Below are 12,298 nucleotides of genomic sequence, written 5' to 3'. Positions count from 1 at the left end.
TTCCTGTATACAGTACTATAAAATCCCTCCTGGCCAGAGGCACAAAATCCTTTTACCTGTAAAGGGTTAAGAAGCTCAGGTAACCTGGCTGGCACCTGACCAAAAGGACCAATAAGGGGACAAGATACTTTCAAATCTGGGGGCGGGGAGGGGAAGGCTTGGGTCTGTCTGTGTGCTTGCCAGAGACAGATCAAGAAAGAAAGCAATCCAACTCCATTAGGATGAGTAAGTACTAGCAAGGGACTGCGTTAGCTTACTTTTATTTTGGCTTGTGATTTTCTCTGTGCTGAGAGGGAGGTGTATTCCTGCTTTTCTTTCTGTAACTTTAAAGTTTTGCCCAGAGGGAAATCCTCTGTGTTTTGAGTCTGATTGCCCTGTGAGATTATCTTCCATTCTCATTTTACAGAGGTGCTTCTTTTACCTTTTTTCTTTCTAATAAAGTTCTGGGTTTTTTAAAGAATCTGATTGGTTTTTTAAGTGTCCTAAAAAAACCCAAGGTTGTTCTGTGCTCATCTTGTTTATTCTCAAGCCTCCCCAGGAAAGGGGGTGTAGGGCTTGGGGGGATATTAGGGGGGAGTAGGAATTCCAGGTGGTCCTTTCCCTGAGTTTTGTCTAATCACTTGGTGGTGGCAGCGTTACCTAAGGTACAAGGAAGAATTTGTGCCTTGGGGAATTTTTAACCTAAGCTAGTAGAAATAAGCTTAGGGGGTCTTTCATGTGGGTCCCCACGTCTGTACCCCAGAGTTCAGAGTGGGGAGGGAACCCTGACATGGTGGCAGAGCGGTGGGATCATTTTGAACCAGAGATCATTTTGAATCAGAAGCACAAACCTTCGGATTTTTTTTTCTTCTTTTAGCTGCTTGGGGAAAGCAGGAGCTGAGAACAGCTGAAGTTTTTTGTTTCCTTTTCTCTCTCTTTGCCTGGAGGCAGAGGTGTTAGGTTTTTTTTTAACAAAGGTGTTAGCTAGAGCCAGGAAATTCACAAGCTGTTTGGTTTTTTTTTTTTCCCCCTTTCTTACTCTCGGGTTAAGCTAGGATGACAGATAGTGTCGTCCAGAAAAAAACTGGAATCAGCTAGATTTGATGCTGAGGAAAGACAAAAAGAACATGATAGACAGATGGCCAGAGAAAAAGCCAAGATGGCAGCAGACGAAGCTGCCCACAAGAGAGCTATGGAGGCAGAAAAAGCCAGGATGGAGGATAAAGAAAGAGAGAGGAAGCATGAACTGGAGTTAGAGAGGGCAAGGGCTAAGCGGAATATACCAGACAACCCTAGCAATCCTTCTCCAGGTACCGCTTTCCATCCCAGAAAGTTCCCCACCTACAAGGGAGGTGATGATACAGAGGCCTTCTTTAGAAAATTTTGAAAGGGCCTGCCTTGGGTACAGCATCTCTACAGACCAATATATGGTGGAGCTGAGACCGCAGCTCAGTGGACTCTTAGCAGAGGTGGCAGCTGAAATGTCTAAGGAACACATGAACAGCTACGAACTTTTTGAAAACAAGGCCAGAATTAGAATGGGACTAACACCCGAGCCTGCCCGTCAGCGGTTCAGAGCCCTAAGGTGGAAACCAGATGTGTCATTTACCCGACACGCCTACCACATTGTGAAAAATTGGGATGCCTGGATATCAGGAGCAAGTGTTAAATCTCCGGAAGAGTTGCCCTTCCTAATGCAAATGGAGCAGTTCTTAGAGGGTGTTCCTGAGAAAATAGAAAGGTACATCCTAGATGGGAAGCCCAAAACTGTAATTGAGATTGGAGCTAAATGGGTGGAGGTGGCAGAAAAGAAAAAAACTGGTAGCAGTTGGAGTGACTATCAGAAGGGGCAACCCGAAACAAAACCCTATCACCGGGGGCAACCCAAGGCCCCACCTACATCCCAAGGAATACCCCACACACCTTATCGCCCCACCACACCAGTCTCCAGCAACCCACCTCGCTCCAGTGACCAGTCAGCTGGGCGTTGTTTTAAATGTAATGAGCCGGGGCATATAAAGGCCAACTGCCCCAAGAACCCCAACAGATTGCAGTTCAGTACACCAGAATCACAGCAAAGGTCCCCAGGCCCAGATGCCTCCCAGATACCCTCAGAGCGAAGGGAAACGGTGAGTGTGGGTGGGAAGAAAGTTATTGTGTGGAGGGACACTGGAGCACAAGTGTCAGCTATCCACCAATCCTTAGTGGACCCCAAATTCGTCAACCCAGAGGCCCCGGTGACAATTCAACCCTTCATGTCAAACTCTTTAAACTTGCCCACAGCCAAGTTCCCTGTCCAGTACAAGGGATGGTCAGGAAAGTGGACTTTCACAGCCTGTGATGACTATCCCATTCCCATGCTGCTGGGGGAAGACTTGGCCAACCATGTGAAGCTAGCCAAGAGGGTGGGAATGGTCACCCGCAGCCAGGCTAAGCAAACCTTCACACCTAGCTCCGTTCCTGCGCCTTCTACAAGGGCCCAGTTGGTGTTACCAGAGACCCAGATTGAGGTGATGGAACTGGACCCCATGCCAATGTCTGCGACAGCCGTAGTGGATCCAGTCGCAGAGACCCAGACAGAGCCAGGAGCAGAACCATTGCAAGCACTGAATGCAGCACTTGCCACCCCGTCTACAACTCCAACCCCTGAGGGCACCAGCGAGCCTGCACTGGCAACAGCAGATAACCCTACGCAAGAGTCTCAGCAGGAGCCTGAAATACAACCTAGTGCACCAGCGGAGAGCGGTTCACAGTCCACGGAAACTGCCCCAGCACCTGCATCGCTTCCAGAGGGACCAAGCCCCAGTCCACAATCCAATGAGGAACTGATGTCTCCAGCATCAAGGGAACAGTTCCAGGCTGAGCAGGAAGCAGATGACAGCCTCCAGGGAGCTTGGGTGGCACGGAGCAACCCACCGCCTCTCAGCTCTTCTAACCGATCCCGGTTTGTTGTAGAACAAGGACTTTTATACAATGAAACTCTTTCTGGTGGGCACCAGAAAGACTGGCACCCTCAAAGACAGTTGGTAGTTCCAACTAAGTACCGGGTAAAGCTCTTGAGCTTAGCCCACGATCATCATAGTGGCCATTCTGGGGTGAACAGGACCAAAGACCGTTTGGGGAAGTCCTTCCACTGGGAGGGAATGGGCAAGGATGTTTCTACCTATATCTGGCCTTCTGAGGCGTGCCAAAGAGTGGGAAAACCCCAAGACCAGGTCAAAGCCCCTCTCCAGCCACTCCCCATAATTGAGGTTCATTTCAGCGAGTAGCTGTGGATATTCTGCGTCCTTTCCCGAAAAAGACACCCAGAGGAAAGCAGTACATACTGACTTTCATGGATTTTGCCACCCGATGGCCGGAAGCAGTAGCTTTAAGCAACACCAGCGCTAAAAGTGTGTGCCAGGCATTAACAGACATTTTTGCCAGGGTAGGTTGGCCCTCCAACATCCTTACAGATTCAGGAACTAATTTCCTGGCTAGGACCATGAAAAACCTTTGGGAAGCTGATGGGATGAACCACTTGGTTGCCACCTCCTACCACCATCAAACCAATGGCCTGGTGGAGAAGTTTAATGGAACTTTGGGGGCCATGATACGTAAATTCGTAACTGAACACTCCAATGATTGGGACCTAGTGTTGCAGCAGTTGCTTTTTGCCTACAGGGCTGTACCACATCCCAGTTTGGGGTTTTCACCATTTGAACTTGTGTATGGCCATGAGGTTAAGGGGCCATTACAGTTGGTGAAGCAGCAATGGGAGGGGTTTACCCCTTCTCCAGGAACTAACATTCTGGACTTTGTAAACAACCTACAAAACACCCTCTGAACCTCTTTAGCCCTTGCTAGAGAAAACCTAAAAATATGCTCGGGAAGAGCAAAAAGCCTGGTATGATAAACATGCCAGAAAACAGTCCTTCGAAGTAGGGGACCAGGTCATGGTCTTGAAGGCACTCTAGGCCCATAAGATGGAAGCATTGTGGGGAGGGCCATTCATGGTCCAAGAGCGCCTGGGAGCTGTTAACTATCTCATAGCATCCCCTACCTCAAACCTAAAGCCTAAAGTGTACCATGTTAATTCTCTAAAGCCCTTTTATTCCAGAGAGATAAAGGTTTGTCAGTTTACAGTCCAGGTAGGAGATGACGCTGAGTGGCCTGAAGGTGTCTACTACGAAGGAAAAAGTGACGGTGGCATGGAAGAGATGAACCTCTCCATGACCCTTGAACGTATGCAGCGACAGCAGATCAAGGAGCTGTGCACTAGCTTCGCGCCGATGTTCTCAGCCACCCCGGGATGGACCTAACGGGCACACCACTCCATTGACACAGGTAATGCTCACCCAATTAGAGCCCAACCTTACCAGGTGTCTCCAAGCCAAAACTGCTATAGAATGGGAGATCCAGGACATGTTACAGATGAGGGTAATTGGCCCCTCTAACAGTACATGGGCATCTCCAGTGGTTCTAGTTCCCAAACCAGATGGGGAAATATGTTTTTGTGTGGACTATCGTAAACTAAATGCTGTAACTCGCCCAGACAACTATCCAATGCCACGCACAGAGTTCAGAGTGGTGAGGGAACCCTGACAAGGGATCAGCAGCAGACGTGGGCTGGGAGAAGGGAGAGGCACACACACAACCAGGCTGAGCAGGAGGGAAAGTTCAAGGAAAATAAAAGCAGGTGGTGTTTGCTTTTCCTTCCCATTCACAAGATTCCCAGTGTCAACAGGAGGAAACTAAACCAATGGGAGGAGGGGGACGTACCTGGAGCAGGAAAGCAGGAAAGCTGCAGAATGCAAGGGAGGGAGCGACCTCTTAGCTGGGGAGGAAGATGGACTCACACTTGACAAGGCCGGAGTAGCTGGAAACTTTTATTTAGGGGAAAGGGACGTGATTTTTTTTTCTTGTGGCTCCAAGTATCTCCAGGGCTGTCTCTCAAGCTGGCAGCATTTTGAACCAGGGAGAGTTCTAAACAGTGCAGAGTTGAGTGGGATTTTAAAGGTCCCTTCAAGAATGCAGCACCTTCTTCCTCCCCTGTGGGAAAGACCTTTGAAAACAGCCTGAAATAATCCAAAACATGAGCCGCTGTTCACATGAGACTTGGCTGCTTATAGCTCCAGCCCCATGCTTGAAGCACTGTTGAAACTGCGTGCTGAGTTATCCCCAGTACAATCCCCACTGAGCCCTGTGTGGCAACCAGGTGTATAAATCAGGGCAGAAAAAAGCCTGGTGCCTGATTATAATTCCTTTTCTTATTAAACTGCACCTCCCAAGCACCCCTTTACTTGTCAGGATTAGAGGGAAATGCTCTATTTCAGGGAGAATGAAAGGCCATTTGGGAGTTGATGGCCCAGAGCAATGGCAGGTGACTAGGTTCCCTCCCCACTTTGAACTCTGGGGTACAGATGTGGGGATCCGCATGAAAGACCCCCTAAGCTTATTTCTACCAGCTTAGGTTAAAAACTCCCCCAAGGCACAAATCCTTCCTTGTCCTTGAATGAGTAGTGCTGCCACCACCAAGTGAGTTAGACAAAGATTCAGGAAAAGGACCGCTTGGAGTTCCTGTTTCCCCAAAATATCCCCCCAAGCCCTTCACCCCCTTTCCTGGGGAGGCTTGAGAATAATCTACCAACCAGATAGGTAACAAGATGAGCGCAGACCAGACCCTTGGATTTTTAGGACACTAAAAACCAATCAGATTCTTTAAAAAACAGACTTTATTATAAAGAAAAAAAAGTAAAAGAAGTACCTCTGTAAAATCAGGATGGAAGGCAAGTTTACAGGGTAATAAGATTTAAAACACAGAGGATTCCCCTCTAGGCAAAACTTCAAAGTTACAAAAACAGGGATAAACCTCCCTCTGAGCACAGGGAAAATTCACAAGCTAAAACAAAAGATAAACTAACGCATTCTCTTGCTATGCTTACAATTTGTAATCTTAGAGGCTTATTTCAGGTATGGTTTTAGGAGATGGTTTTTCTTTTCTTTTTTCTGCCTGGTCCCTCTCTTTGTCCCGAGAGAACAACAAAGAAGCACAAAACAAAAAACCTCCCCACACGGATTTGAAGGGATCTTCTTCCCTTTTTGGTCAGGTGCCAACCAGGTTATTTGAGCTTCTTAACCCCTTACAGGTAAAGGAGGGATTTTACGCTACCCTTAGCTGGATGATTATGGCAGCAGGCAAGGGCCTGGATGGGGGCTGGACTCAGCCATTGGTATGAGCTATTTCTTTTTTGATATTCACATGGATTTGGGGTCATGGTGACATCCCAGCCATCATGGAAAACGCTTCCCAGTGGTCTTTTGACCTGCACCCAGAGGTATCTCACTGCCAAGTCCCTATCCTAGCAGGGGAGAGGAGGGGGAGGGCTGCAGGGTGATCTCCCCCATCCATGCAGCCAGTGGCCTGTGCTTGCCACTGCAATGCTGCACCCTCCACATTTATTTATTGACAAAAATTGCAGAATTTTGCAACATTTTAAAATATTGTGCACAGAATTTAATTGTTTGGTGCTGAATTCCCTTGGGACTATGGGGGTGCTGGGCAGTTAGGGGGGCTGTGAGAGGGGTGCTGGGCAGTGGGGGGGTGTCTGTGGGTGGGAGATTGCTGGGCATAGGGAACTGTGGTGGGGATCTCTGGGTGAGGGGCCACTGGGCATGGGGGTTGCTGGGCATAAGGTGGGGGGGGGTACTGGGCAGGGGGACAGTGTGGCGGGGCAGGCTGGCAGCGCAGGGCTGGGTTCAGGGATGCAGGTGGGAGGGAACTGCAGGGTTAGGGGTGAAGGCAGCACAATTAAACTGGTTTGAATAAAGTGCAGGTGGCAAGTTTTCCAATACTGTAAGCTTGTGTTGTGTTGCTAAGAGCAAGTCAGGCGTAGGGGCACCAGTTTAATAATACTGCGGAGGGCCCCATAAATCCTAAGGGCCCTGCACATCCCCAACTGCAGCATAGACATACCCTAAGGTACATCTCCCCCCGGCCCATTGGACTGTAATGTACCAGGATCACTGCTGGGTCCCTTTTCAGCAGTAGATGTCAAAGCGCTTAGACAGTCCCCTCTTGCCCAGCTGAACATGGTGTGACGGGTTGGATCACAGAAACCCCCTTGGGAGCTGCCACCCGATGTGCAAAGACTACCCCTGCTTCTGTTTTCCCTGCCAGCTCAGGACTCCAGCACCCTGTCTTGCTGAGCCAGACACTCCTGTTTGGCTCCACACACAGATCCAGGGTCTGAATCTCCTGTCCCAAAGCTGCAAGTTTACCTGAAAACAGCTCGCAGTAGCGTGCTTGTCTTTAGCACTCAGATGCCCAACTCCCAATGGGGTCTAAACCCAGATAAATCCGTTTTACCCTGTATAAAGTTTATGCAGGGCAAACTCATAAATTGTTCGCCCTCTATAACACTGATAGAGAGATATGCACAGTTGTTTGCTCCCCCAGGTATTAATACATACTCTGAGTGAATTACTAAATAGAAAGTGATTTTATTAAATACAGACAGTAGGATTTAAGTGGTTCAAAGTAGTAACAGACAGAACAAAGTAAGTCACCAAGCAAAATAAAATAAAATGCGCAAATCTATGCCTAATCAAACTGAATACAGATAATTTCCTCACCCTCAGAGATGTTTCAGTAAGTTTTTCTCAGACTGGACACCTTCCAGGCCTGGGCACAATTCTTTCCCCTGGTACAGCTCTTGTTGCAGCTCAGGTGGTAGCTAGGGGATTCTTCATGATGGCTTCTCCCTTCTCTGTTCTCTTCCCCCCCCTTTATATATCTTTTGCATAAGGCGGGAACTCTTTGTCTCTCTGGGTTTCCACCCCCCCTCACTGGAAAAGCACCAGGTTAAAGATGGATTCCAGTTCAGGTGACATGATCACATGTCACTGCAAGACTTCATTACTCACTTGCCAGCACACACATATACAGGAAGACTCACAGGTAAATACAGCCATCTGCAGACAGTGGGAGTCATCAAGATTCCAAACCATCATTAATGGTCCACACTTTACACAATTACAATAGGCCCTCAGAGTTACATTTTATATTTCTAGTTTTAGATACAAGAGTGGTACATTTATACAAATCAGATGATCACACTCAGTAGATTATAAGCTTTGTAATGATACCTTACAAGAGACCTTTTGCGTGAGGCATATCCCAGTTACTTACATTCACTTATTACCGTATTTTCTCTAAAACTATCTCAGTTACATTATATTGACTTATTATCAAGTTTTTATAAAACCATATAGACTGCACAACGTCACACATGGCTAGTAGCCGGTGCCATAATCCACCGCAGGCCGGGGAAGGTATAACTGGGTTCCTGGAGGACAGGGCCATCGCTGGCTGTTAGCCAAGACAGCTCAGCCTCCGACGGCCAGGAGCTGGGACTGGATCGCTGGCTAATTGCCCTGTTCTGTTCATTCCCCAGCAAGCGTCCGGCACTGGCCGCTGTCCGAGACAGGTCACTGAGCCAATGGCCCATTGCTCTGACCCACTCTGACCGTTCTTGAGGCGATCCCGTGCTGAGGGGGGGAGGGGGCTGGGGGCCACATGGGAGCCTGAGAGCTGGCTGTGGAGCTACGGCTACGCCCCGGGCAGCCTGACAGCTGGAGCCGAGAGGCTGGGATCCAGGCACAGTCACACCCTGTTTGGGGCGGAGGGGCAGCAGCACAGGGATGCAAAGCAGCAGGGGAGTTGCACATGTGGAGGTGCGCACTGGGCCCAACAAGACCACGGACAAAAGAACCGAGCTCCGGCTCATTGCCTCCAAGAGTGGGGGCCCCCGTGGCAGAGACAGGACTCTGCGCGGATGCCTATAAAGGGGGGTCCTGTATTGAGGCTGCTGGATACAGGCCCACTGGTTCCCTCAGGCACTCTAGCTCCCAGACTGTACTTCCTGATGTCACCACTAGGTGTCTCTCCAAATCCTGGTTTGCATTAAGCAGTCATGGAGCAGAGTGCAGGCTATACTGAATTCATAGGCCAGCACTACTGGGCATGCTCGACAGCGCCCCCTGGCTGTCAGGGAGCACTAGGAACTGGATTTAGACTGAGCTTTGTGGGGATTCAGGAAGTGGTTTCTTGTACCTAGGGTGACCAGATGTCCCGATTTTACAGGGACAGTCCCAATTTTTGGGTCTTTTTCTTATATAGGCTCCTTTTACCTCCCACCCCCTGTTCCAATTTTTCACATTTGCTGTTTGTTCACCTTACTTGTACCCCATTTCTAGCCACTAGAGGGAGAAACAATTTAGCCTGTATATTTTAGGGTATAGAAACAAAACCACTCAAGAAGGCATTTTAAAAAGACACCACAAAGTCATGCATTCAAAATCAAACTCATTTTACAGTATTGAAATGCCACAGACATGCAAAACCTACTCACATTTCATGGGACTGAACGATTGGAGGGAAAAAAACGATAAATAAGAAGAAAGGGAATCTCAGAAAAGCAGATTAAGCTATAGGTGCTACTGGCCCATGTCTAGGGAGTCTACCTTGTTCTAACCACTAGACCCCACAGCCAGGGATAGAAGAACCCAGGAGTCCTGACTGCCAGCACCCCCAGCTCTAATCCGCACACCCCAATCCCCTTCCCAGCCCACTTATTTAACCCCGGGACCACACTTCAGCTGGCAGGTTGGTTTCAAAGTTGGGATCCTACAAGCACTTTAACAAAGGCAGATTCAAGTTCTGCGATAAGCTCTTCCTTCTCCTGCGGCACGATGGCATCTCCTGCCTCCCGACCAGAACGTCAGCCCTGCAAGGAATGAGAGACACCGGCATGGTTCCGGAGGGGTGGAAGGGAAAACACAAGCTCCCAAGAGAGTTTTGATATCAGGTGAGTGGGATCAGGCCTTCTGTGCACTCGGATTTGACCCTGACTTCAAACTCCTAGTGTGGCAGATTTCCATATCTATTGGTGTCACTGGAGCTTCCCCCAGTGCTCCTAAGTCCCTGAGGGCTGGTTTGCACCCAACTTTTGTACCAATGTAACTACATCAGTCCAGCCACCACGTCTGCCCTTCACTGGGGAGTCCTGACTCCCAGCCCCCTTTGCTCTAAGCACTAGACCCACCCCACTTCCAGAGCCCAGGAGTCCTGACTCCCAGTCCAGTGCTGTAACCCTGCCCGGATCTAGCCTGGATTCTGGACGCTTCTGGTGAGGGTTCAGCGGTCATTGGCTCGCTTACCGCTTTGCTGCTGGTGGCTAAAGTAGACATGGAGACATCGTAAACGTAGGACTTGGGTTTGCAGGTGAACCATCTCTTGTACTCCTCCCGCACCTGGAGATACAGAGACAGTCAGTGGTGCCGAGAGATCTCTTCTATCTATGCCTTATCTCTGTTTCTAACGTGCCCAGCACCTCAGCATCTGGGCGTTATGCAAATGAACAAGAGCCACATCTAATCCTGTCTGATAAAAGGACCTGAGCCCCTCATGCAATCACTGGGGCTCATTCACTGTTACCCATGCGGAGACTTATAGCTATTTATGCTCCCCCTCCTCCATGCCTTGGTACAAGTTAGAGCAGCCTCAGGGCTGCTCTAACACTCTGCTTCCTGTGGCAGCAGAGAATTCCCATAATGCAATGCACTCTAGCTTTGCACCCAATCCACCCCCTGCATTGGAGGCAGAGCCTTTATAGGATAGAAGCACGGAAGGGGATTCTCAGGAGACCTTTTCCTTCTGACTTCCTGAAGGGTGCCAGACTGATTATCTTAGGGAAGTTCTCCAGGGAACTGAGAGGCGAAGTGACTTGCCCAAGGAGCCGACAGCACAGCATGGAATTGTGCCCAGGTGTTTCAGCCTCTGGGCCATCGTTCCTCTCCAAACAAGGGGCTGCTCCATTGCTCTGTTACTGGGGGAACCCCGGGGGGAAAGCTGGGGGGGATCTTGCCCAGCATGCTCAGTAAAGCGTCGTTAGCCCGCCCTGCTCTCCGCTGGCAGGGAGTCCGCCAAGTCAATCAGGGGACGAAGGGCCCTGGGTGGTACCTGGCGATTGAGGAGACAGTGCACCAGGAAGATGAAGGCTCCCTGCAGGCTGTTGACGATGGTGAATAAATACGCCATGACCGTGGCGGCTGGGCCGACTTGAAGGAGACCGAAAATCCACGTGCAGCCCAGAATGAAGACTTGGGCGATGGCTTTAAAGGTCAGTAGCCTGGAGAAAGCAGAGGGAGAGATCCCGTGATGACAGCCCTCTGCAGGGCGGCTGAGTCAGGGGGATCTGAGCCGAAATGGCGAATGCCTCCAGAGAGCCACGCTCCATCTACAAGCGTGAGAGCGGCTGACCCAGAGACTTCGAAAGGGAGACACACAAGCTGCTACGGCCTGCGCTAAAGACCCAAACCTCGCTAAGAGCGGCTGGGACGGATTCAGATCCTGTGTGGATCGGGCAAAAGGAGCCCTGGCTGCAGGCACATATAAACTCTGCCTCTATGTGTCCTGGCTTTCGGGGTGACTATCCCATCCGGGCCCCATTGCAGAGGGCAGGTGGGGACGGGGTGAGGAAGGTGTCAGTGCGGGGTACACAGCAAGGAGCAGAGCGGGCTTGTAAATCCAACTGTCAGAGACGGGGGAAAGCCCCACTGGGAGCAGATCTCCAGCTGGTGCAAATCGGCAGATCCCGTAGAGAGACACGAGGACACCACCTGAGGATCTGTCCATCCAGGCTTCGCAGCAGCATCACCCTCTCTCCTGCATTCCAGCACCCTGGCCACTCCACGGCTGAGGGACAAACGATGGGGCGTCCAGCACTGCCTTTGGGGGGCGGTCGGCCAGACTGAGGATCTCCAAGGGCTCTCCCAGCACTCAGGGGGGGCTCACAACTCCCACTTCAGCCCAGTTTTTAAAAAGAGGGAAACTGAGGCACAGTGACTTGCCCAAAGTTACACTGCCAGTAGCAGAGCTGGGAATGGAACCCAGGAGTCCCGACTCCCAATTCTAACTGCTAGACCCTGCTCCCCTCCCCGAGCTGGGGACAGAAACCAGGAGTCCTGACTCCCCCTCCCGCTTACCAACATTGAACTATACTTTTCAGCTCTGCTTTTAAACCAACGTTACCTGGTGTCCTTGAGGGTGGACACTTCAGTGTTCAAGCTGGAAAGTTTTCTCTGCAGCATCCAGAGGGTTAAGGCGAAAAGGACGGAATTCATCTAGAATCAAAGTAGAGAGGTGGCAACATTTGCAGATACAAAACTGCTCAAGATAGTTAAGTCCCAGGCAGACTGCGAAGAGCTACAAAAGCATATCTCAGACCCAGGTGACTGGGCAACAAAATGCCAGATGAAATTCAATGTTGACAAATGC

The 12,298-nt window shown here is 50.0% G+C and overlaps 1 protein-coding gene across 1 annotated transcript in view; it reads right to left on the bottom strand.

Annotated features, from left to right (window-relative positions):
* Window positions 1-7,437: 7,437 nt before the first annotated feature.
* The window catches only part of LOC103307408 (adhesion G protein-coupled receptor E1-like), a 69,509-nt gene continuing 64,648 nt past the window's right edge, over window positions 7,438-12,298 (bottom strand). The window contains exons 23-26 of the mRNA XM_065576462.1: window positions 12,053-12,144; window positions 10,982-11,150; window positions 10,180-10,272; window positions 7,438-9,746 (exon numbers count right to left, since the gene is read on the bottom strand). Of these exons, the coding sequence (XP_065432534.1) occupies window positions 9,741-9,746; window positions 10,180-10,272; window positions 10,982-11,150; window positions 12,053-12,144 (360 nt within the window). The 3' untranslated portion in view covers window positions 7,438-9,740. The remainder of the gene's footprint in view (window positions 9,747-10,179; window positions 10,273-10,981; window positions 11,151-12,052; window positions 12,145-12,298) is intronic.

This window comes from Chrysemys picta, chromosome 22 (genome assembly GCF_011386835.1).
Source record: "Chrysemys picta bellii isolate R12L10 chromosome 22, ASM1138683v2, whole genome shotgun sequence".
Taxonomy (NCBI): domain Eukaryota; kingdom Metazoa; phylum Chordata; order Testudines; family Emydidae; genus Chrysemys; species Chrysemys picta.
The sequence above is the reverse complement of the archived record's forward strand: the minus strand, read 5'-3'. Positions and strand labels throughout refer to the sequence as shown.